Raw genomic sequence first — 24,340 nt, forward strand, 5'->3', positions numbered from 1 at the left:
AACACATTTTACCTCCAAGAGCAGATTATGGGCATAGAGCAATCTCCTTTACTAATCCACCCTTGAAGTAACATTTCTAAGAGTGATGCTTAGTTTAGGTGTATTACTGTGTCATTTAATACTTTGTGACACCAGTGTAGAGCACATGTCAAAGTTTTTCTATTTTTTTATTTACAAAATATAATAGCAATAATGACAACAAATGAATAACAGAAGCAATAACATAGAAATAGCTTTAGAAAAAAAAGAATAAAAAAGCAGTGTCTCTAATCCTTTTCATAATCTTACAATAAGTTCCTGCTGCACTGTGAATAAGAATTATGGACAAAATTCTAATCTGTGTTTTTGGAGGGGGGATTCAAGGCATTATGATGTATTGTACGTCTCCAACATCTGTTTTCTAGTCATCCTTAATAATACTAATGTCTGTCTATCTATATTATAAAAGAAGAAACATTTTATCAGACACTCAAATCCACCTCTTAAGGTCTTAACATTCTAATAATGTTTAAGAAGTAACCAGTACAAAATTCACTCAGGACGGAAGGGTTCTTGGTACTTTACAAAAGGTGGGCATCAAACCCTGCATCTTCAGAACCCTACTGGCGTTTTCTCCACTGCATGGAACCTACTTGACTTGATTCAGCTTGGCTGTTTTGCTTCTCCACTGGCTAAATCTATCAAAATACTTTAGTCCCTGATCGCTAACGGTTTCAACCGAACCGAGTAGGTACTAAACCATGACGTGTAATCCCTGCAGAGCCAGAGAGACCTGTCAATCACCACTAAATGCAGAGCTTCAGTACAAATGCGTCACTTGTAAAATATCTGAAGTTACAGCAGATTTCACATTTGTTTTATTCGACTCATAAAGGCAGCTCTCAACTTTACCCAGTGGTGTTTAAAAGAGGTTCAAAACGCTCCTTGCGTCGTTGGCCAATAGAAAATCTCCAACGTAAGCTAAAGATGCAACAAGGAAAACTGATCTGTCAGAACTGGGGCGCAGAGCCGTGTTTAGTCCAAAGAACAAAAACAACATGCGAATACACGAGTAAACAGCGCCTATCATTGCCAATGTTGTGGTTTAAAGTTGCTGTTAGAGACATTATGTGATGTCACCAGTGGCATTTCTTGGGGGAGCTGTGCTAGCGGGAAATCGACAAGCTAAAAGCGAGCCAAGCCCAGTCGAGTCGAGCCGATCCCATGCAGTGGAAAAGAACCATAACTGTAACCTAAAGAACAGGTGGCGATATGGGGGAGTCGGTATAAGTTGCAATATTTCAAATTAAGTTTGTATAGTTTAGTGGGCAACACCTGTCCTTGAACCAGCAGACTGTGGTTTGAATCCCTCTCCAGTCCCTGAGTAAGATTCCTAACACTACACATTAGCCTACCTCTGTAACATGACTGGACTTCTTGATAAGGGTGTCTGTCAAATGTCATTAATATAGACTGGCTTCCCTTCAAATGCCAGCCTGATGTTGGATGAACAAAGAAAATAGAGTTGGTTGAACAACAGAAATCTTAGAAATAAAAATTAAAAAAGCAAAAAGAGCAAAAATAAAACCAAACTCAAAGTGTTCTAAACTGTTTTGGCTCCAGACCTAACAAAAGCAGAGGCAGGAAATGAGCTGTACCAGACGCATTTGTGTGATGAAGCCTTAGGTGGTTCATTATCTAGATCGGTAAAGAACCTGAGAACCACGTCTGTGGCACATTGTTCTTGCAACTGGCTGGATTTGACTTAGAATTAATTCTCTGCTTAAAGGATTAGCAGAGTGGATAGGACACTGCTTTTCTGCTTTTCTCACTTTTTCACACGCACTCACACAAACATGCAGAAAGGTCGGCAGAGGGACTGTCCACAGCAACGCTGACAGAAACCTGAGTAACTGTATGCAGTGAGTCAGCTACAGTAGCATTAACATCATCACATCGTTGGCAGTGAACATTCAGGACACACTAAGTAAGGGACCATTCAAAAGAAAAACCACACTCTTTAAATATTTCCGATCAATAATCCAGACTGTGAAAAGAAACAAGTCCCTGAAGAAAAAGGGTTTTCTTATTGCACAAGGAAAACCTACCATGGGGGACAGGAACCATGTGACTGATGGCAAAGCAAAAGAGCGGCTAGAAGCAGCTGCATTACAATCAGACAAGTCACAAGAGAGCATCTCGCTAGCTTTGCTTTTCTCCCCCAATAGGCATGAGAACATCTCAAACTGTACAAAATCAAGTTTTCATAAGAACTACTTGCAATGAAAAGCTTAGACAAACCAAGAGGTTCACCATCAAACACCTCACAGAAGTGCAAATACGTGAAGCTTTGTTATAAAACAGCAAATGCTTAGGTAGTTTGAGTTTTTAACTAGGTGAATAACAAGAAACTTGCGCCACCGAGAGAATGATTTGTGATCTGAAATTAAGATCCATGGTAGACCCAAAGGAAAATTCCACTGACTTCCACTGGGGGAAAAAAAAGGAAAATTGGATAATTGAACCGTTAAAGTCATTCAAAGTTCTTTTTTACGTGAAATGGTGCACTGTTGAGAAATTTATGCAGTGGTGGTGATGGGAACCAGCCTCTGATCAATTTAATGCCTTTACCAAGTCACTTTTCAAGGTGATGATATAAAATTCATTAAACATAGCTGTGATGTGGATGTTTTAAGGCAAAATAGCCCCCAAAGTAACTATTTCTACCATGGTCTTAAAATTAACTTTTTGGGAAAGTATACAGTTCATTTTAGAGTCACATAAAGTAAAGAAATCAGAGTGAGCAAAGATTTCCTACAATGCTCCAATTAACATCACTCTACTCTGAAACACTAGCCATAATCCAATTACTGATTTTGACAGAAATCAGTAGATTTCCAATTTTCCAAATCTTACAAGAGTGAGAAAGAAAACAAACTAATAACAAATATCAAAACGTTTAGTGCTTGATCCAATTAGTCAAAAAAAAATAACGGGTTTAAGGCAAATCCCATTTTAACTACTTTTCAGAAAAGAGCTTAGCACTCGTGACACGTAAAAGTGGATTTACACTCTGATGTTCTTCCATTGGAACCCTTCTGTCGACGGTCTAATGTGCAGCCTATATGGAGATAATGTTTACACTACAAACTTTCAACGTGAAAATCACAGGACTGCATTAACATTTATGTTTGTTCAGAAACTTGAGAGTGAAAGCAAAACAAAGGCACTAAAACAGATTTGAGAAACATCAAACACATTTGGATTATCTCCAGGGATTCTACTGTGCTAAAAATTCAAATAATTTAAAAAGCAAATGATGCAAATATGATGCCTTATAATAAGCAACTAAGGATCACTCTGGAGTCTTTATTTCTTCTTCACACAATGCCATAGAACTACTGTGATTTTTCAGAGTGAAGAACATTTTAAAACTTTAAAGAACCTTTACATAAACATAAAAGTTTTGAACCTGTTTAAGGGTTTTTAAGTGAACCATTACATCGGTTCTTCTTAAACCAGTTCTTGGGGATTGTCAGTTTAGGGGTGATTACTAGAGCCGACGTCGAATCAAGTCTCAGGGACTGTCAGGCGATCCAGATATTTGTTCCAACTCTCTTGCAATCAAAAAGCATACGGCAAATATTCAGACCACCTGGGGGTCCCTGAGGTCCAGCCTGCGAACCCTACATTACACAGTGTGCAGATTCTTTAAACTTCAAAAAGGTTCTTCAAAGAGCATTCCAACATTCTTCTATGGCCTCACCCAAAGAACTCCACTGTGCCCCTTTAATTTTAAAGAGTGCATCTATCACTTGTCAAACAGAATTTTCAAGCTGATTTCAGAAGTAGTCAAATATTAAAGCTTAGATGCCAGACTCTTTCAGCACAGCCATTTACCTTCAACCAAAGTAAAATGCCTGATAATTCATAGATATATAAGGTATTACACAAATCAAAAGCCTTTAAATCGGCATCCTTTACTTGAACCTACAGTTTCTCTTGTAGGTAACTAACCTGTTGATTTAACTTTTTCCCTGTCAATCTGAGAGTTTTTGAAGAACTCTGACCTCTGCTCATGTAAAAAGCAACAACCTTTATTCTCTCCAGTGCAATATCTTATCTCTTTTTAAAGGTATGGCTCTACTCTAAGACATTATGTTTATTTCCTGTTTAACTTTTCAAATATGGGCATTTCTAACATATAAATATAAAAAATAGCACTCATGTGGATTCATAAATCTGCAGATATCATCCACATGAGCTGTTTGGGATAACGTGTGTACACTTGCATGCAGGGTTCGTCAGTTTAACAAACAAGGCCTCCTAGTTCCAATAAGTGCCAGATCAAAGGTCACGGTTTGTGAGTTGCTTAGAAAAGTCCTCTTAGGTTTTGGATATAGACTACAACGAAACAAAAAAAGCTGCCTTATGATACTGATTGCCCAGTTCAGTATGGCACACTTAAATTTACCAGAGACCCACTAGGTAAACATTCACTATTACACACTGGATGTCACACGCAGGAGCCAAGTGAAGGTTTGACCAGCAGACTGGCACTGAGATCCAACATCAGAGGGAACATCGTTGTTCAATTCAAAGTGTGCAATTGATCATAGCTTAAAACTGTGCTAAAAGGCCATAGACTATATTTATGCATTTCAAAATGTTCTTGGTGTGAGACAAAATGAGACATGTCTGTTATAATTGACTTAACAGTGGAATTAACCAACATGATGCTGAGGAAATAAAGCAACAATGTCAAAGCTTTAGAAGAATATTTAAAAGAGCTCTTGGACATATCTTCTCTGCAAAAAATTGTCTCAGTTGTTGAAACCTGCCCCAACTGAAGGCTTCAAGCATTGCCATGCTTTGGCAAGAAAAGACAGTGGACAGATCTCACATAGCAGTATGAAGAAAATCTCCAGTTTAGGCTCGGAATGTTTCGCAGAACAAACCTTGTGCTTGTCATCACTGCATAAGTGAACGTGGCTAGAGGGACGGATGGTACAGAGCAGCAGAAGGGCACAGGAAGCCCCCAAAGTCTGAGACTGAGATGGTAGGGGTAATTGCAGGGGCTGGGACAGTGGTAGAAGGTAAAGAGAAGTCTGTCTGAAGTCGCCTGGACACTCTGCACGGAGCGCCAGAAGGTACACCGTCTTCAACTAAAGATCCCAGCTGGGGCTGGTAGAGGTCTGAACCCAGAAGATCTGGTTCTTGTAGATGGGGGTGAGGAGATGTATAAAGCTGAGTGGATGGAGAGGTTGCCAAGCTTTCTGCACTGAGACAGTCTGCAACGGGCCTCTGTAGCTCCTGTAAAGGAAGGAGAGGTGAAAAAGGGCTGTACAATGGCTCCCTCTGCAGGCTGGAGCGAGAACTTACACACAGCTCCATTTCCCTGATTTCCAACCCAGAACCTGAGAAGCAGAACAGAAAGACAGTCAGAATGAGAAAAGAGCATTAGCATAAAAATGTGTGTGTGTGTGTGTGTGTGTGTGTATATATATATTATATATATCTTACATGGACAATATTTCAAATGTTGAAAAAGATTCATTTTATATTTTTATTTTAATGTAAAATGCTCATTTTGAATTTGATGGCAATTGGTAACAGGATCAGTGACATGGGTTTAAATAAATAAATAAATAAATAAACAAAGGGGGCTTTCAGAGAGGCTGAGTTAGGGGTTAACAATTATAGAGGGCCACGTGGGATCTGGAAACTGGGCCTGAGCTCATTTAAGATGGACCGATGCAAAGTAGAAAACAGTCCTGTGGTCATTCAAATCAAAATTTGAAATTGTTATTGAATCTCTTGGATGTTGTGTTCTCCTGGTGAAAAAGGAGAAGGACCCTCAGGTTTGTTATAAGCACAAAGTAAAAAGCCAGCATCATTGACTGTATCGGGGTGCATAAATGCACATAGCATGTGTGACTTAGATATATATAGATACAGGTTTTGGAGCAACATGATGCCTTACATGCATATTTCATTAAGACAAGGCCAATCCACATTCTGCATTGACTACAACAGCATGGCTCCTTAGTAAAAGAGTCCAGGTTCTAAACTAATACAGACTTGTCCCTTGTTGAAAAATAATTGGTGCACTATCTGTCAAGAAACACTATAACAGAGGCCAGAGCTGTTCAGCAGGTGACATCCTGTAACTTGCAAGAACGAAAAACCAATTCACTTACAAAACTACAGCAATTGCTCTCCTCGGTTCCCAAATATTTACAGAGTATTGTTAAAAGAAGAGTTGATGAAGCAGTGGTAAACATTCTCCGACTTTTTTGGAACATTCCTTTCATCAAATTCAAAATGGGCAAATATTTTTCAAAAAACAATAAACTTTCTCGGTTTTAGCAAATGTTGGTTGATTTAAATGAATTGACTGAATTAAACTGGGGTTTAAATGGTTTGCACATCAAAGCTTTCTGTTTTTATTTTTTAGTAGTTTTTTTTAATATAGTGTCAACGTTTCTGGAAATGGGGTTTGTACTTCAAAATACTAAACTGGCCGATAAATTCTATCAGTCATAAATAATAAAACTGTTTGTCCTTAAGATACAAGTACATTACAAAAAGTGAATCTGCTGCAGTTAGGGGCCACTGACGCGAGGCCTATATTGGGATTTTAGAGAAACATAGGAGCCCCTAAATGCAACATATTTTCCTGGAATGCCAAATTCTGCAAGTGCAAGGTTTTGAAGCAAAGAATGCTTGTGCTTGACTGGCTTGCTTGAAGTCTACATCTGTCTCTAATGAAAATATATGACACCTTATTTAAAGAGAACCAGCCAACAGGGATTATGGACTGATAAACAGCTCAAGTCTTGTATCAAGAAAGAACAGGCAAAAATTCCACTAGCAAAACAGCAACAATTAATATCCTTTAATTCTTTAAAAGCCATTTAATTAAAGGAGACACAGTACAGTAGTAAGTATGTCTGCCTTTCTCCCCCAACTTTGACTGCATTGCAGGCATCAAATTCTAAATCTTCTTATTCTTTCATTGTCTGTAAAAGTTTATTCAGTTCGGTGTCGCATTGGGTCCAGAGCCTACCCGGAATCACTGGGCGCCAGTCCTTCACAGGGCGACACACACTCACACATGCTTGGACACTGTTGCCAATCCATCTACCAACGCGTGTTTTCGGACCGTGGGAGGAAACCGGAGCACCCAGAGGAAACCCACTCAGACACAGGGAGAACACACCCAACTCCCACCCGGAGCAGGACTCAAACCCACAAGGTCCCTGGAGCTGTGTGACTGCGACACTACCTGCTGCGCCACCGTGCCGTCCTAAATCTGCTTATATTTTTAAAACAATTACCTACTAAGAATATGGGAAATATTTTTATGGGGAATATTTTTATTGACATTTGTCAATAAATGAAGGTTTGAAGAGAATGAACAAATCAAAGTTTCTTGTGTTAATCAATCAATCAATCAACTCATTCACCTTCTGTATACACCTCATCCTGTTCAGGGTTGGAGTGGGTCTGGAGCCAACCCAAAATCATTAGGTGATTTCAGGAATGCCTTAAAAATAACACCATTTACAAAATGTCCCATCTTTTCTGGAAATGGATTGTGTATTTCATGTGTTTTAAGACAGGGTCTTTATTCCCACACAGAGAAATACAGTACAGAAAAAGAATGCATAGACATCAAAAGCCCAAAAAGTATTTTATGCAAAATTGTGATTAAGGTCAATGGTAACTGGAAAAATGTAACACAGTAACAAATCCAATCCAGACTTGGTCTTTAAATCCCCTGGGAACACATTTCCATATATTTTTGAATAATACTAAACTAAAATAATAAATAGAAAACACAAAGCACAAAAACCACCAAAATACTCTCAACAGACCTCTGTGAGAACAGTGTGGGTGTGGCCTTTATATTTTAATAAAGGTGTGTGAGTGACAGCCCTGTATCAGTGGAGGCAACCATGCCTGGGGAAGGAGAAGCTGAATTTTTTCCTTTGAACTGAAGTGAATAAACAGATCTTTTGTGTTTACTGAAAATGTGATCGCTGTAATCAGGTTACCAGCCCATTTATAGATACACTACATAAGGACGCACATGGGGAGGATGGGGATCATACAGCCGAACAACCCCACACAAACCCACTAATCGGGAGCTTGAAGGTTGTACTAAGTTTGAGCCTCGGAACGAGTGGTGGATTTACTCAGGCCAATCCCATGTGAGGGCAAGCCTAGTGTTACTGCCAATGTTAGCCTTGTAACGGGTCATAAGCTTACGTAAGCTTTACCCATTTCACAACAGCCCATTCTACATGGAGGTGAGAGCAATATTGGTGAAATACAGTTGACAATTATTAGATTTTGGGTAGATATTCATAAGAAATTATTTGTATGTTTACACTATGAGTCCTGAGAATCCAGATTAACATAATTAGAAAGAAAACTGATTTATGTTCTAAGGGGATTTAATTCTGTCTCTGTGCTGGTTCGTCTGCTTTTACCTTGGTGCCCTGAATGGTATAGTTTGGTCAGTGTGCAGTGGGCTCAGGGCTTTAGAAGAAATCGGGGCGTGCGTTTCCGTCTTGGCCGACCCTGCACCTGAGCAGAGAACCTCACACTCGTCTCCTCTGGAGCCCCATGCAGGTGAACACAAGACCATGAACGAAAAACACATAACACAGACATAATGGGCAAAAACAGGCCAATGCAAAAAGAATGAAAAGAATGGTGCAAATAATGATTACAATGCAACTGAATTGTTATTTGAAATTCCACAGAATATGGAGCCAAACAATGAAGTGCAGGGATAGTGAGTATTAAAAGAATAAAAAAAGGTTGAGAAATGAAAAAGGTGGGGTGGTGTTTTTAATCAGACATGTTGAGAACTGTTATAAAGGTGTATGTGTGGGTACCTGTCTGTTCCACCTGGAGGACAGTAGGTGGTGAGGGTGGACGGCTCGGCAGGCTCGGACCGTCCACTTCATTATGCTCACTATCTGCCTCAACATCCTCTCTAAAACCAATGAGCACACACACAAAGGCTAATCAATAATATTTGCTAGTACAAACAAGATCATTTGGACTTTATCTAAATGACTGTTGCAGATATATCTTATATTAATTTAGGCCAATTTTTGGTCTAGAAAAATCTGAAGCTTCCAAAATGTCCTCACAAAATAAGGTTAGTTAATAACTAGATTCTATTAATCATGAAATTATGCAGATATATGGAAAACCTCAGAAGACTCACATGTTTCCTGACTGGAGAGGGTATTTTCTGCGTCCCAGCTTGGTAGATTGCTGGGTAAAGTACTCATGGCGCTCTGACTTTTTCCACATGTAGTAGTACTCCACACACTCTCCCACTGAGCGCGTACGTACCTAAGAAACAAACAGAGAAGAGGAAGTGCAATTTGCTTTAAGTGACATCACTGTAAACTTTGAATAGAAATCAAGACTCTCGTTGTTTTGAAGGACAAATTCAAAAACATACATGACACAGCTGTCATGCACAAAAGATCATCCTAAAGCTGTTACACTGCATTATTGTTATTTTAATAAAATTTAAAGGAACTGGGACTACCCTGTCAGGAGGTATTGAACTTATGGTGCTTTTGCACCGCATGGGTCTGGCTCTACACAACTCAACTCGACACAACTCGGCTCGCTTAAAGCTTGTTGCTTTTCCACTGGCAGGGCCCCCTTGTGAATTGGAGTCAGTGACGTCGTAAAGCCCTGTGTCATAGGCTTTGAAAACCACAACAGTGGCGGTAAAGTTAGGCGCTGTTTACTCGTCGTGTATTTATGCGTTGTAGTTTTTTGGAATGAAACACGGCTCCGCCTCCCAGTTCTCACAGATCAGTTTTACTCGTTATACGGTTGGCTTTCATTGGAAATATTCATCGGCCATCAGCCCAAGAAGCATATAAACCTCTTCAAAACACCTTGAGGTAAAGTTACGAGCAGCCATTGTGAGTCCGATAAAAATACATATGAAAGTTGCTGTAATTTAAGTGATTTTTCAAGTGGCGGTCTGTGCTGGATTTGAATGAGCTCTGCATTTCATGATGATTGAAATGTCTGTCTGGCCAATCAGCGCTCTGCAGGGATTACACGTCACCACTTAGTACCTACTCTCCCCAGAGGGAGCTGGGACCGAAAATTTACCCAGTTCCAGGGACCAGGTACCAGATTGGTCCAGTGGAAAAGCAAAAGAGACGTGTCGAGTCGGTCCCGAAAAGCACCATAAAGTAGTGGAAAAACACCATAAATTAAAATACTGTCTGTTTTTGCTGATACCCTTCACCCTGTAAAGCCTGAAATAGTCAGAGTTCAAAAGTCAAAGTTTTACCCTCCTCCAAAAGTTACACAGTGCCATTTCTGCACTGCTGAGCCCACAGCAGCAATGACTGGGGCTCTATTCTCCCTACTACAGGTGAGTGAAGCATCACAATGATTTTGAAGCTGTAATAAATTTAAGGTAAATCTACTGCATAATATTCCTTTAAATGGCTCACTGACAAAACACCTAACATTATATCAACAATTAATCAAAATTCTACAGAAACATTTGGTATAAACATTCATCCTAAAATTCAGAGTGCCAGAGTGTCTAATTTTACATTTTTCCAGCGACTCACCTGTATTTTAAGGATATCTTCCCAACGTCAATGTTCTTATTTTCTAGACATTTTCCCATGACTTGGAAAACTAGTTTATAAATGTCCAGTTTTTCCAGAATGTGTGGGTTTGATGTCAGATACAAAGTCACAGAGGATTCAACAGAAGCTCAAAAGAAAAGAAAACATCATCACCTTGTTGGCCTGTATGAGATGGAAGTTCTTCCCATGAACGCGATATCCATGTTCAAAATTTCGACATTCCTCTTCACTCCAAGCACAAAGCTCTTCTGAGGAATGAAAAAGAAATACTGCAATCAAACACCTCACAACTCACAAACTACACATTTGCTACTGAACCAGACTTTATGAAATAAATCTAAATCCAAAGACTTTTTTGAATTTAAAAACAGTGTTTAAAACAAGTTTAAAAAAACCCATAAGACTCAACGCAGACAAGTTACAATAAGCAGACATACAAACACAGTTTCATAGCATCCAATGTTAAAAATAGTAAATAATTACATGAGACTTTAACAACAATGTCTTACCACTGAATACTTTCACATTGAATTGAAGTCTCCTCAAAGCCTCCTCTGCATTAAAGTTACATTTCACCAATTCATACAGTGCCTTCAAAAAAAGACAGAGGATGAATGAACGGTCAAATTTTATTAATGAACACATATGAACAATTATCAGGAAAATGTATGTTAATCAGTGAGTGTAATTCAATATTTTGCAGCATCTAAATATCATGAACAGTTGTTTTTGGTTACTTGAAGACTCTTCAAAATTGCTTTTATATATGTCAGAAAAACAGGATCCTACATGAGTTACAACTCATGTACATGTTTATATATACAAAGAACCAATTCAACACCACTGCAAAAGCTGTTACAAGCCTAGACCCTCTCAAATAGCACTCTATATGCAGAGAAGGCCTAAGCAGCATTAAACTGAAAAGTGAATGGCCACAAATGAATTCATTCATTATCTGTAAGCACTTATCCAGTTCAGGGTCGCGGTGAGTCCAGAGCCTACCTGGAATCATTGGGCGCAAGGTGGGAATACACCCTGGAGGGGGCGCCTGTCTTTCACAGGGCAACACACACACACACACTTTTTGAGTCACCAATCCACCTACCAACTTGTGTTTTTGGACTGAGGGAGGAAACCAGAGCACCCGGAGGAAACCCACGGGGACACAGGGAGAACACACCAACTCCCCACAGACAGTCACCCGGAGCGGGAATCGAACCCACAACCTCCAGGTCCCTGGAGCTGTGTGACTGCATCACTACCTGCTGTGCCACCGTGCCACCCTCGCCAATGAATTTACATACCTTAATAAACTTTAAGAAACAAGATTACACAGTTTTCAAGATAATTGCTAGGTTACTCATCCATTCATAGATTTGATAGTGACAGACCTAATATACATTTGTGCTATCCTAGTCTCGGCCACAAATGCTCCACCCACAAGCTGACGGAGAGTCTGATACTTTCAGTGCACTAACCTGGCCTCACTCTCAGGATTCTGCCAGTTGCATTCTGATTGGCTCTCTCTGCATCCGGATATATGCTCTTCCGTGTTTTATTTTGTACTGACTCTGATACTGGTCCAATTGAATCATAAAAACTACCGCTATCTAAACTACTTTGTTTTTTACTTCTTGGTGGTATACAGCAGACAAAAATCAATATAATTTCACCAGGTTCTTCTCTCCTTGTATTTAAAATTACTGAAATTAGATTAGACTTATTCTAACCTGCTCATTGTCTTTGACTAGATCTCCTGAGGTCAGGGTGTCCACGGCCCCATCTTGTCCCATTTGTCTCTGGACATGCAGCAAGAAATCTTTCACGGCTGTAGAAGACATCACCCTTGGTGTCCATAATAACTGGTCCTCGCTCTCATAGGCTGCACAGTTAAAAGACTTTCCTTAAATATATCCAATCAGACTAGAAATGTAAAGGATATCATGTGACACAGTAAAAGGCAACCTCAAAATAGAATGCAAAGGAAGCCTCACCTTTGTTGTAGCATGTGTAGGAGCCAAGAGGAGGAATGCTGGCCTGATACTGAGGGCCTACCATGATGTCCTAATGAGCAAAAAATAAAAATAAAATAAGGTCTCTGTTCAGTTCACACAGTTAAATGTTCATTTTGCATCATTCATATAATAAAGTCATTTAATTTACAGTCAAAATGATCACTGACTAGAAATGAGTAGTTATCAGTGTCAGAAGGAAAAAAAAAGTGTCCTAAGAAATATTCAATGAAACATGCATAACGTAGTTAATGTACATCAAATTAATAAATAAAAGAGTGGTATCTTACTTTTGCATAGTACTGGATTTGTGTATTTGACTGCAGCTAATTTACCTAACGAACCTACCGCACTAAAATAACATACTAAGATGGTACTAAAAATAAAAAGCTTGCCTTTGTTTTGAACTGAAAATGAACATGTTGTTGTCCAGGTTATACATCACTTTACTAATTTAAAGATTCTAAATTAGGTTCTTTCTTTTTATGCTGAAACATATCATTTTATAGTTTCAAATAAAAGTACAGGAGGTCCTCGGGTTACGTCAGTCCCGAGTTACGATGTTTCGTGGTTACGACACATCTCCCATTTACTGTATAAAGCCTTGTTTCGACTTAAGTGGTTTTGCGTCGTAAACGTTGTAAACACAAACTTCGTGTTTGGTCTGCGCGGCGCGGTGGAAGAATACACGGTTACGCGGCTCGGGACCGAGGAGGATAGGTGTTAGGATAGGATAGGTGCTTACAGTATGTTATTTATGTACAGTGTGTACGTATGTTCTGACTTACACCGAAAATCGGTTTACGACGCAATGTAGGAACGGATCAACGTCGTAAGTCGAGGACCCCCTATATATCCTTTTTACTGCACTGTGTAATAGGACTCTGCACAGTACAGTAAAACCATACATTACAGTAAATCTACTCCATATGATCCAAATGTTGATGTTTTACCTTGCGTCCATCATTGGAAGGAACGGGGCTATCTGAATCATCTTCTGAGGTGCTGACAACTGTGTCTTTGTCTTCATTTGGAAGCGTTGGGCCTGAGCAAAATATATTACATGTCATTTCTGAGGTGGTTTTCAGATTAAAGTAGTAAGAACACATTACTTTTTAAATATTGTGCTCTAGGTATTATATGGAAACCTTAGGAAAGTAGTTAAATGTAATTATTTGTGTTACTTAAATGTAAACAACATTATATTATTGATAAGCATTTTGCTAAAGGCTAAAAAATGCTAAAGTCATTGTAACAGGACTTTCTATACATCCAGTATGAGCTTTTGTCAATATGTCATGAACTCTCACAAATTTGTCAAATAGTGTCTCTGACAAATAGTGTCAGAATTGTGATAGGATTTTCAAATTTCACTAAGATTGTTTCATGCTATCTCTCTTATTCCAGACTTGCTCAGTGATGTCATACCTATTAAATGGCATCGCAATATATCAGAAGAATGGGACGTAACCAATGTTTTAAGGTCATCAGGAGAGGACTGTCTTTCCTCATTCTCCACTCCTGAGAAAATATCCTTCTGAAAAAACAGAAATTGTTCATTAAAAAGTTAATTCAACTGAAGCGCTACCTTGCTATTTCTCTTCTCATTTTTCTAAACAAAAAACTGCTTGTTCTGTTCAAGACGCTGAGTGTGTTACAGAAACTCTACAGAAAAGACTGTCTGGAAAATCTCACACTGCTACAAAGCTTTATATTCATGGATCTCACCTTGCTTAGTGTAGTTTCTGGTAGCGTGGCTGCCGTCTCACTGGGTTGTCGGTGCTGCTGCAGAAGGGGGTTGGACATGTCATAACCGTACATTGCTAGCAACTCTTCCAGGGGCATATCCACACCCTGGAAAACAATACATAAAAAACCTCAAAATGTTGCCTCCTAACAGATAGACTCCAGTATATGTCCAACATGGCACATTTTTTAACCTTCAATCATATACACTTTGATAAAATGTATTTTCTTTTTTTTGTTACATCAATTCTACTCTGTCCATGGAAACTGCAAGTCAGCCACATACAGAGCCCTGCTACGAAAGGAGCAGTACCTTTACCGTAGTTAAGCCTGTATTTGTGCTCTACCTAAATGCTAGATGTCTGACGTGAGATAAGACTTTTTTCTGTCGTCCAATCACGGAGCCTTTAAAACAATTTGGATAACAATAAACACCCAGCAGACAGTTTATCCACTTGTGTCAACAGTTGCTTAGCAAACCAACAAATGTAGAGGAATATTATGTCCAAAAACTACAGTGGTATTACAATTGCTCTGTGTATATACTCTACTGAACAAAATCTACACACACACATACACACACACCAACAACAAGTATTTATACAAAATTTATATACATAAGTAGATGCTACCATTCCAGCATGCGAGTCAAATTACTGACGGACAACTCCAGGTTTCTGAATTTATTGGAACCGACTAGTGGTCAACCGATTAATCGGTTGGCTGATTAATCAGTTGGCTGATTAATTGGTTGGCTGATTAATCAGTTGGCTGATTAATCGGTTGGCTGATTAATCGGTTTGGCTGATTAATCGGTTGGCTGATTAAACGGTTGGCTGATTAAACGGTTGGCTGATTAAACGGTTGGCTGATTAATGGCATTTTGAGATCATCTGCAATGGACAATGCCTCTGATCACGATAATCTAAAAACAGCTACAGGCACAGCCGGGAAGTAAGCCCCGTCAGTCAGGCTGCTGTGGAGCAATGTTAGAGCTCCCCCTTGTGTCCATTTCACCATTCTACATGCAGACAAACCTCAATATATTTAATTGGCCACCCTTAATAACATGTACAATACTTACTGTCTGTATTTATTCTTGGCATTTAGTGAGAAAATGCAAGTAAACGTTATTTGGGAACTGTAGTGCTAGCAATACTTTAACCAGTTAAGGTAGGAGCTAGGTTGCAACTTGGTTGAATACACTAACGGGAGATTTTACTTGTTGTCTTATGTTAACAGTCTGAAGGCTAGCATTAACATTGTAAACTTGCCAAAACAACTTTGGGGAAACGAACATACAGTTTCTGCCTTCTGTGCCTGCGCACGTGTGTGTGTTTGTACGTGTTGATGCGTGTGCTTGTCCACGCACGTGTCTCTTTCCCTCTGCATGTACACCAGCTTGGAATAGTTAGCAAGATGCTGCAAGAACTTTCAGTGAGTGTGAAGCCATAAGAAAATTAAAAACTTTATTTGCTGCATTACAACTTTCTGCTCTTAACTTGGACTGTGATTAAAAAGTGCCATGTGCACTTCTTTAACAATGGTTTTGTTTTGTTTTTTCTGCAAGTGTTTACAAATGTGTTCTCAGAAATAAAATTTTTATTTTTTATTCATAATTTTTTTTTCGACAACTTATCTAATTAAATGGAGAAAATACACGTTTTTGTTTTTCTGAAATATATATATTTTGTTGAAGCTAATAATACATTAGTGTTAAATAAATGTTCATTGAGACTAAAAAGAAAGTGATGCGGCTGGGTGCTACTATGTGCACTAATACTGTTTATTTATTTTAATGTTTGTTTTCTCAGAAACAAAGATGCTGCTATCTGTTTGTAAATGCTGGTGTTAAATGCAATGAGACTGTATTTTTCATTTATGTTTTTATACAAAGTTGTTTTTATTGGTTGCGGACACTCATTTAGTTGATATATTTTTTATTTAAAATTAGTACACTGCAGAGTGCAAACAGCAGAGAAAAAAGTGCAGACAATAACATTCATTCATTCATTCATTCATTATCTGTAACCCTTATCCAGTTCAGGGTCGCGGTGGGTCCGGAGCCTACCTGAAATCATTGGGCGCAAATCAGGAATACACTCTGGAGGGGGCGCCAGTCCTTCACAGGGCAACACACACACACACACACACACATTCACTCACACCTATGGACACTTTTGAGTCGCCAATCCACCTACTAACGTGTGTTTTTGGACTGTGGGAGGAAACCGGAGCACCCGGAGGAAACCCACGCGGACACGGGGAGAACACACCAACTCCTCACAGACAGTCACCCGGAGCGGGAATCAAACCCACAACCTCCAGGTCCCTGGAGCTGTGTGACAGACACTACCAGCTTTTTTTTTTTTTAAGTTCAGCAATGTTGTGTCTCTTAATATTATTAACTAAATTGTATTTTATTAGTTGAGGAAAAAAAAAATAATAATAAAAAACATTGGCCCAGGCCTTATATATCAGTCATTGGTTGCCCTGCTCTTTAAATATTGGCATCGGCATCAGCCATTAACAGTTTTAAACATATTTTTCATACATTTTAGTGATGGTACATATAGTTCTTGTAAACTTTATTCTTATTAATCAAATAATCATATTAAGGTGTTTAAATGGCTATTCTTCTTCTATTTAACACATTATGTATATCATTACACACCTCTATCAATTGAATGCTTCAGTTTTAGGGCATAGACTGAATTTGTTTGGCATCTACTTGGTAGGCGAGGCACTGTGTGGCTAATTTATTTGTCCTACGGGTTAGTGGTTGCGTACCATTTGTTTAGTCTGTGCGCGTTAATATGTGATGTGTCATGCGATTGAAATTTTTGTCCTCTGACTTTTCAGCATGCACCAACCTTGTGGTAAAAGTAAACAAAGACAGAATATAAGCCAGTCAGCAAAAACGCTAATGCAAAAATTAATATATCACAGTGGTGTGCTTGAAGACCAACAACAATAAAGAACTAATACATTCTACTTAATCAGCAAATGTTTACATTATAAAAGCAGCAGCTATAAAAAGCAAGTAACTTTTATGAACACTTTATGTGAAATTTATATGAACTTTTAATGAGTCAAAATCTGCAACATCCGCTCTATGCAAAAATAAGACTGCCATTTTATAACAAAAAAGTGTTGATCTGTGAATGGGATGCATTTGGGATTACCGTATTCCAGTTTTATTATTTAGTTAATATTTATATAATAATCTGTCAAATGGCATTTCTGATGAACAGATAATTTTTTATATTTTTTTTTAATTCAAAATACTTTAAAAGTTACAAAACTATCAAAAGGCACTTTGTAAGGACACCAACAGATTCGCCACTGCAACAATTCTGAATGGTGTACCTAGTGCTCATTACTACAAAACCACCTATGAAACAAAGCATAATACCCTCTGTAAAATAGTAGATAGTTTTATCACTTCAACATATGTATTCCAAGGGCTTTTTACCTTCACTTAAACTGACAGATACAGAGGGCAAATTGCAGTACAAAGCTTGTGTATTCAGACTTCTCTGAAAGAAAATGTCAAGATTAGGACACTTCAATATAAAAGTGTGGCTGTAACAATACTAAATAGACACCAATAGTCTATGGTCTCGTGTTTTAACTGTTACGAAGTAGCTTTATCACTCATCAAATCATTCATTTAAAGTTAAAGAAAACTGTACAATAGTGTACTGTATAACAGTGCTAAAGACAAAATTACCAGAAAATTAGAAGGGAACATGGAGCACATATTTGGAACAGCATCAGCAGCAAAAGATAAGTGTCTGATTTTTCTATGCATCAAAGATGCTAAAAAATTCCTTTGGTGATCCACTACTCTGACTAAAAGCCACAGGTATTAGGGGGTGGGTAAAATCTTTAAAAAAAATGATCAAACCTTTGGATCATTTCACTTCAATATATCATTATTTTTGGAGGTACACCTCCCACTTAAAGGAATACTATGTAAGATTTGGTATGTTTGCTCCTGGGCTCCCCCTACAGTTTCACAGTATAATTCACTTTATATAAAAAGTGAAGTGTAATGATTCACTGTCCTGTAATCAGTGGGGAGAGGGGTGGTTTCCTACCCTCCTCCAAAAGGTATATAATTCAGTTTCTGCAGTGCTGAATATGGAATAACAATGACAGAGGCTCTGTTTCCCTTATTACGCGTCAGTAGAGCATCACAATGACTTTGAAAATGTCATTTTTAAAGTAAAAATACAACCTAATATTCCTTTAAATTTAATATGGCCAATCACAATCAGGAAATTTGTATTGTATGCAACTTGTAAATTACAAGCTTAAATCTATTAAAGGCTAAGCCTTTAATAGATTAAATAAATAAATAAAGTGGAATTTGAGTTCCTAACTTGTGTTTATTTTTAGTCAGAAAACATGTTATTTCTTACTAATTCAAGGAATAAGGTTTAAAAGACCGTTGGTCCCCTCCTCCCCCAACGGTGTTCGGAAACTCTGATAGGCGTCTCACCTGTGACGTAGATGGTGGACAACAACTCTAGAAGTCGCACTTAATTTAATGCAAAATGATGAAAAGGTGTGTTGATTTTGGCTGCAATAATTCAATGTACAGTGGGACATCTGTGCACAAATGGCCCAAAGATCCCAAAATATCCAGAAAATTGACTAAATTTGTCAACTTTAAACGGGCACTTTGGAAAGGACCATCCGCTCACTCCGTTATCTGTAGCTCATTTCACTGGCGCTTTTCCAACAATATGGGCATGTAAGGAAACCAACGAAAGGTGTTCAAGAGCCTCTGTAACATGGAGGTAAACAGGGTAAGGACACTCACTTCGCCTGTTTTAGTTGGTGTTAGTTAACGTTAGCTTGACTTGCTAAACTCGGTGTCTCAGATTATACTCGGCTACGTAGCTGCATTACGGAGGTTTATAGTGTCGGATGAATTCGAGTTCAACTTCGATCACATTTACAAGAATAACGGTACCTCTACATTTGAGTTTAGCTTATTGCTAGGCTATTGTCATGAATAATGTTGGTTATTTAGCTAGATACTGTCATAACAGTCAGTCATAACGGTGTTTTACCGCGGCGTTGTTCAACTGTTGTCCACCAGTGACGTCACGGTTGTGTTCAAGATTTTGCGTAGCGAGCTCGGGTTTTTCCGTCAGTTTAATAAAATTGTCAGTTTTAAATCAAATTAAGCTGCTATTTTCATTTTAATTCATTATTTTATATGTCAGTAACTAAAATAATGTGGAATATTCATGGAGGTCCATTAAGTGGTGCTTAGCCTTTAAAACGAGCTGATTAGCAATCTTGCACTCTAGCTACAGAATGTTAGCATATACCAACATATGACAACAAAGGCTTGCACTCAGCTAAACAAAGAAACAGTGCACCATTCTGCCCTTAGCATTACTGCACCAATCCAAAGTTTAAAATGTTCTCGCAAGATTCATAAATTGATTATTCATTAAGTGGGTTTCCTTCCTAGTAATTTACAAACAATTGTCTGTACATTAATGAGATAAGTTCATATACAGTTCTAAAAAATGTTAGTCTTAATCAGGCTTTTGCGATATAATGATTTCACCATCCGTACCAAATCTTGCACCATCATGATATCCAGTGATATATTGAGAACAATCTAATCATTTTAGCTTTGGATTGTGTGTTCTGAGCATTGCATTAGACTACTTCACTAGAGAGAAGAGTTAGAGAACACTTACAAAGAAAACTTCACAGTGTGACTGTGGATAACAACAGCTAAAAGACATAACACACCAGCCCTTGGGAAAACAGTTCCTCTTCTATTGGCAAGAACACTACAGCATATTAAATCATAAATTGTGAGCAGTCAAAGGCTAGGAGCGCTGTTATAGCGTTGCAGAACATGCATGAATGACCAGATATGTCCCTCCAGGACTCACATGCATATTTTAAAACATCTTCCTTCCATTTAAAAAAAACAAATCTAGTTGAAAATCAAATAGGAAAAATAGGAAACCCTCAGTACCACAGGCGACTGTCATTGTTGTTAACATGCTATATGTATCACATGAAAACAATGGTGCCGTGCTGTGATTGTGCATTTTTTTTAATGGAAACTGCAAACTGTGAATATCCATATTGCACAAATCCAGTCTCAACAATTTAACTTGACAATTTACACTGGCACCTACAGTCAGTAAACATGAGAGTGCTAGGGTGGAAATGCGCCTCCAACCACTTCCTTCACTTTAACACCCCACCCCCCACACAGGTGGGGAAGACTAAAATGTTCTGCTCACCGAATGGGGTCGTGCAGCCATTTTCTCTGGCTGTACCTCCCAGGACCCCAGGATCCTGTGCCGCTGTTCTACAGGTGTGGATGGTTGAAGAGACAGCTCCTGAGGCACTGCATAGCCTAGGTAAGGAACGCGTGCTAAGCCTTGGCAGTGATCCGTGGAGCCCATCCGCACAGCTGAAACACAGAAGAGAACAGGACTAAGATGGAGGGTGTATCAGAGTAAACATTCCAATACTATTCATTTATTCCGCAAATCTTTGTAAAGTGGTCACAACAGCTGGCTTAAATTGTTTGTTCTTATCTTGATGTTCTGATTAAATAACCTGTGTTTAATATTAGCATTAATTTTTTGTCTTTAGTTTTGCTTCATGCCTTTTCAGAGTCTTTTCGATATCTTCTGGTATGCATTACATGTTGTTATTCTTTACATTAGGCCCCAAGCCTTTTTTAACCATGAATTCCAGCATATGGAGTGTCAGCATGATGCCATTACACTAGGATACTCTGATATAAAAAATAATAACAAACTTTTAAAAGATTTAAATCTGACACGCTGGTATCTGAATCTGAAAGCACAAGACTGATTTCACCAAGACTTGGGGGTCGCTGTTTGCATGAACCAAGACTTAAAATATACGATGAAATCAACTGTATCTAACATCATTTGAATGTCAAGATGAGAAAGATTGGCTCAAGACAGCTATTCTGACCACCTTACACCAAACAATCCAAATGACAGGAAGGCGCCACAACTGTATACCAACATCTGTATTCATCTGTGAAACCGATCAAAAAGTTATTTGGTGTAAGTCTGGAATTAGGTTACATTTCTCCACCTAAAAGACAATTATATATTTCATTATTCAAAGATGAATAGTGTGTGTGGTAAAAAATAAAATTGAAACGCTTGCAGTTTCTGAAGTTAAACTGGTTTAGATAAAGTTAATTCTTTATATAAGCTTCTTTTTTGCATAAACGGTATACTCAAACGGTAAATGTTGTAATGATGGCCTTTTCAGGGCCACGTGAAAGTCTTCTTCTGAGGCCATTAGGTATTCACTGGTGCATCAATCAATCTAGTTCAATCCACATTAAGAACTAGACATTAAAAAAACACTATTTGCGGGTGAAGTCACGTCAACCGGGTCAGTGAGCACAAGTCAAGACACCGAGTACATCAGCACTCACTGGCAAAGCTGGGAAGCTCCTTGTTTTTGTCAAAAATAGAAAAACGCCGCAACTTTAGGAGAAGTTGGAAAACTGTTAGTGAAGTGAAGGCTACTTGAGAAGAGCTGCGTTTCGCTGGGCGCTTTCCTGCTCGCTGGGTGCTGAACACTGCGCTGAACACTCTTCTGTCCGCCGCCGAGAGAAGGAAATAGTTTGAAAGTGGAGGTGGGGGAGACGTGGAGAAGCGGAGAACCGCGAACTCGCTTTACTTTTCTCCTCGGTGTCTTTTCGGCTCCACAACTCAGCTTAGATCAGCACCACCGGGGAGCTGTTGTGTGTTTCTTGCTCCACGGATCTCAGTGTTGAACGGTTCTTCAACTGAGAAACACACACACACACGCACGCACACAGAAGAGAGAGAGAGAGAAGAGCACACCCTTCATAACTTCCTCATTTGTGCCGACGTCGACTCGTTCTGCTCCTTTTCGACCTCGCCGTGTCGCCGGCGGCGTCCTAAACCGTCGTTTCGTCGGGGAAATGTTGAGAAACGCGGCGCGGCTCGACGAGCTTTTTCACTCGTCTTCTTTCTCTCGAAGAGCCCTCCGCCGACTCACCTCCGCCATTCCGATTCTGCGCGAGCGGCGGAATGCCCGGATGTTGTGGAGGACTCTGCCTCAACTTCAACTTCTCGGTTTTATTGTTGCAGCGCTTGAGGAGAGCAGGCTCACAAATGGGTTTACCCGCTATAATACACACTCTTCTCCATAACTCTAATGTTAAACTTGAAAATATGATTAATAGGTACGACCCAAACTTCGCACAACTAATTTCACGCGGTTTGTACACATTAAAAAGCATACTTTTATTCATATCATGATACACACGATCCAGTGTTTCCTTCAGTTTGTTTTTTCTAAGGTGAATAAAACCAACTCCACTGTCGGTCATTTTTATTTTCTTTATTTTAGGGTTTTTACAGCGTAAAGGACAAAAATAAGTAGATTTTTTTCAATAAGTAAACCTGTATTACCCACTTGAAGACAAAAAAAAGTTATGAGTATATTGTCATGGCATAGCATCTCATAAAATAATTATAATAATAATAATAATAATAAAATCTGTCATATCTCACGACAAGAACGTTCTCTCACATTATTAGATGTTCAGTCAATTTTATGATGTCTTAAATCATATTTATGAGGACCATCCTTTGGGAGTCTGTGTAATAAGCATTTTGCTAAAAAGAGCCCTATTGTCTTTGCCTTAAACTAATTTTGGTGTCAGAAATAGGATATATGTAAACAGGAGGACTCAACTGAACAACCTCTAAGTTGAAGCTGGTAGAGTGGTTTTATTGAGAATTGACTACATAGCCTGACATAACCAACCATGAGATTCGCGGTTAGCTGTAGCCAGTAAACATAGGAAGAAGATCTTGCTCCAGCAAATATTTGGTCAAGCACCAGCATCCTCAATGGCAAAACAGCAGCTACACGAGCAACTAGCAGGTCAAGACTAGGATAAGCTGGCACTTGAGGTTATCCTCAGCACCCGATCATTGGAATATTAACTGTATCACTGAAGTCACACAAGCAGGTGGAGTTGGTGTGAACTGAATTCATCTTAGACATTAAGCCACCACAGCAAATACCCACACCACCCACACCTTACCTTCTCTAAGGAAAATAAGGGCATAAGGTAAGTCAATGCCATATACCAAAGCCAGTGATAAGAAAGCTAAGACCAACGTGTTCCAGCTATGGCCCAGAATGCTATCTGGTGTGGCCATATAACCACCAGATGGGTGGGAGATGCACAATATGCAGCTTAAATCAGTCACCAGAGGATCAGTGGCCGTAAACGGTAGGTGACATATTCAGGTGCGTGCTAGAAAGCAGTCCTTCAAGCACGAGCTCCTGTTAGCACATATGCAGGATGCCTGTATTATGGCGGGAGTTTTTGGTAGCACTGTGTGCTGTTCTCAACATACCCCAGAAGGTCCTTTAACCTGGAGCAAGAGTTGGTTCCTATCACTCTTGTGGTGGAAAGAGGCACACAATGTTCTGATCAGCATCATAGGCAGAGGAAGCCATTCACATAGCCTGTTGTAGACTCTCCACTGTCATATGTGAAGCTCCAGTGCTGGCATTTCCCCTGCCGCGGGCAGGCTAGTGACACTGGTGGGGCAGGATAGTGCTACAGATGCGGCAATGTATTTAGTGAGATCCTACAGCCCTATAATGCAGAGGAATCTCTGATGCACAGTGGACTGACGTTTGAACAACTGGGATCATAGGCTCATGGACGGAGAACTATATGGGAACCACCCCCTGATCTCCCACAAGGTTACAAAAAACAGTTCTTTTGTTCAAAATAATTCAGTTTAGAACAGTGCTGGAGCTGTGCGTGTGTGTGTGTGTGTGTGAGCAGTTAGTTAAAAAGAGCCATGTCATTGCCTTCTCTGATGACTTTGCTTATTATAATGTGCT

The 24,340-nt window shown here is 39.1% G+C and overlaps 1 protein-coding gene across 1 annotated transcript; it reads right to left on the bottom strand.

The window, feature by feature from the left end:
• Window positions 1-195: 195 nt before the first annotated feature.
• mier2 (mesoderm induction early response 1, family member 2) lies at window positions 196-22,501 on the bottom strand. The gene is made up of 12 exons (XM_066648040.1): window positions 22,288-22,501; window positions 20,686-20,858; window positions 14,378-14,503; window positions 14,078-14,186; window positions 13,603-13,694; window positions 12,632-12,701; window positions 12,368-12,519; window positions 11,147-11,228; window positions 10,791-10,885; window positions 9,227-9,357; window positions 8,889-8,989; window positions 196-5,396 (listed from the first exon to the last, which is right to left on the bottom strand). Exons 1-12 carry the CDS (start codon window positions 22,292-22,294, stop codon window positions 4,972-4,974), a joined length of 1,563 nt encoding a protein of 520 aa, XP_066504137.1. The 5' UTR covers window positions 22,295-22,501; the 3' UTR covers window positions 196-4,971.
• Between the last annotated feature and the right edge of the window lie 1,839 nt (window positions 22,502-24,340).

This window comes from Hoplias malabaricus, chromosome 16 (assembly GCF_029633855.1).
Source record: "Hoplias malabaricus isolate fHopMal1 chromosome 16, fHopMal1.hap1, whole genome shotgun sequence".
In the NCBI taxonomy this organism is placed as follows: domain Eukaryota; kingdom Metazoa; phylum Chordata; class Actinopteri; order Characiformes; family Erythrinidae; genus Hoplias; species Hoplias malabaricus.

What these genes read in the sequence shown, in the direction of transcription:
- mier2 (XM_066648040.1), bottom strand. An exon ending in CAGAAACTACACTAAGCAAG is followed by an intron (nt 14,187 to 14,377) that starts GTGAGATCCATG and finishes CTGTTTTTTCAG; the next exon opens with AAGGATATTTTCTCAGGAGT. An exon ending in CTACACATGCTACAACAAAG is followed by an intron (nt 12,520 to 12,631) that starts GTGAGGCTTCCT and finishes TTAACTGTGCAG; the next exon opens with CCTATGAGAGCGAGGACCAG.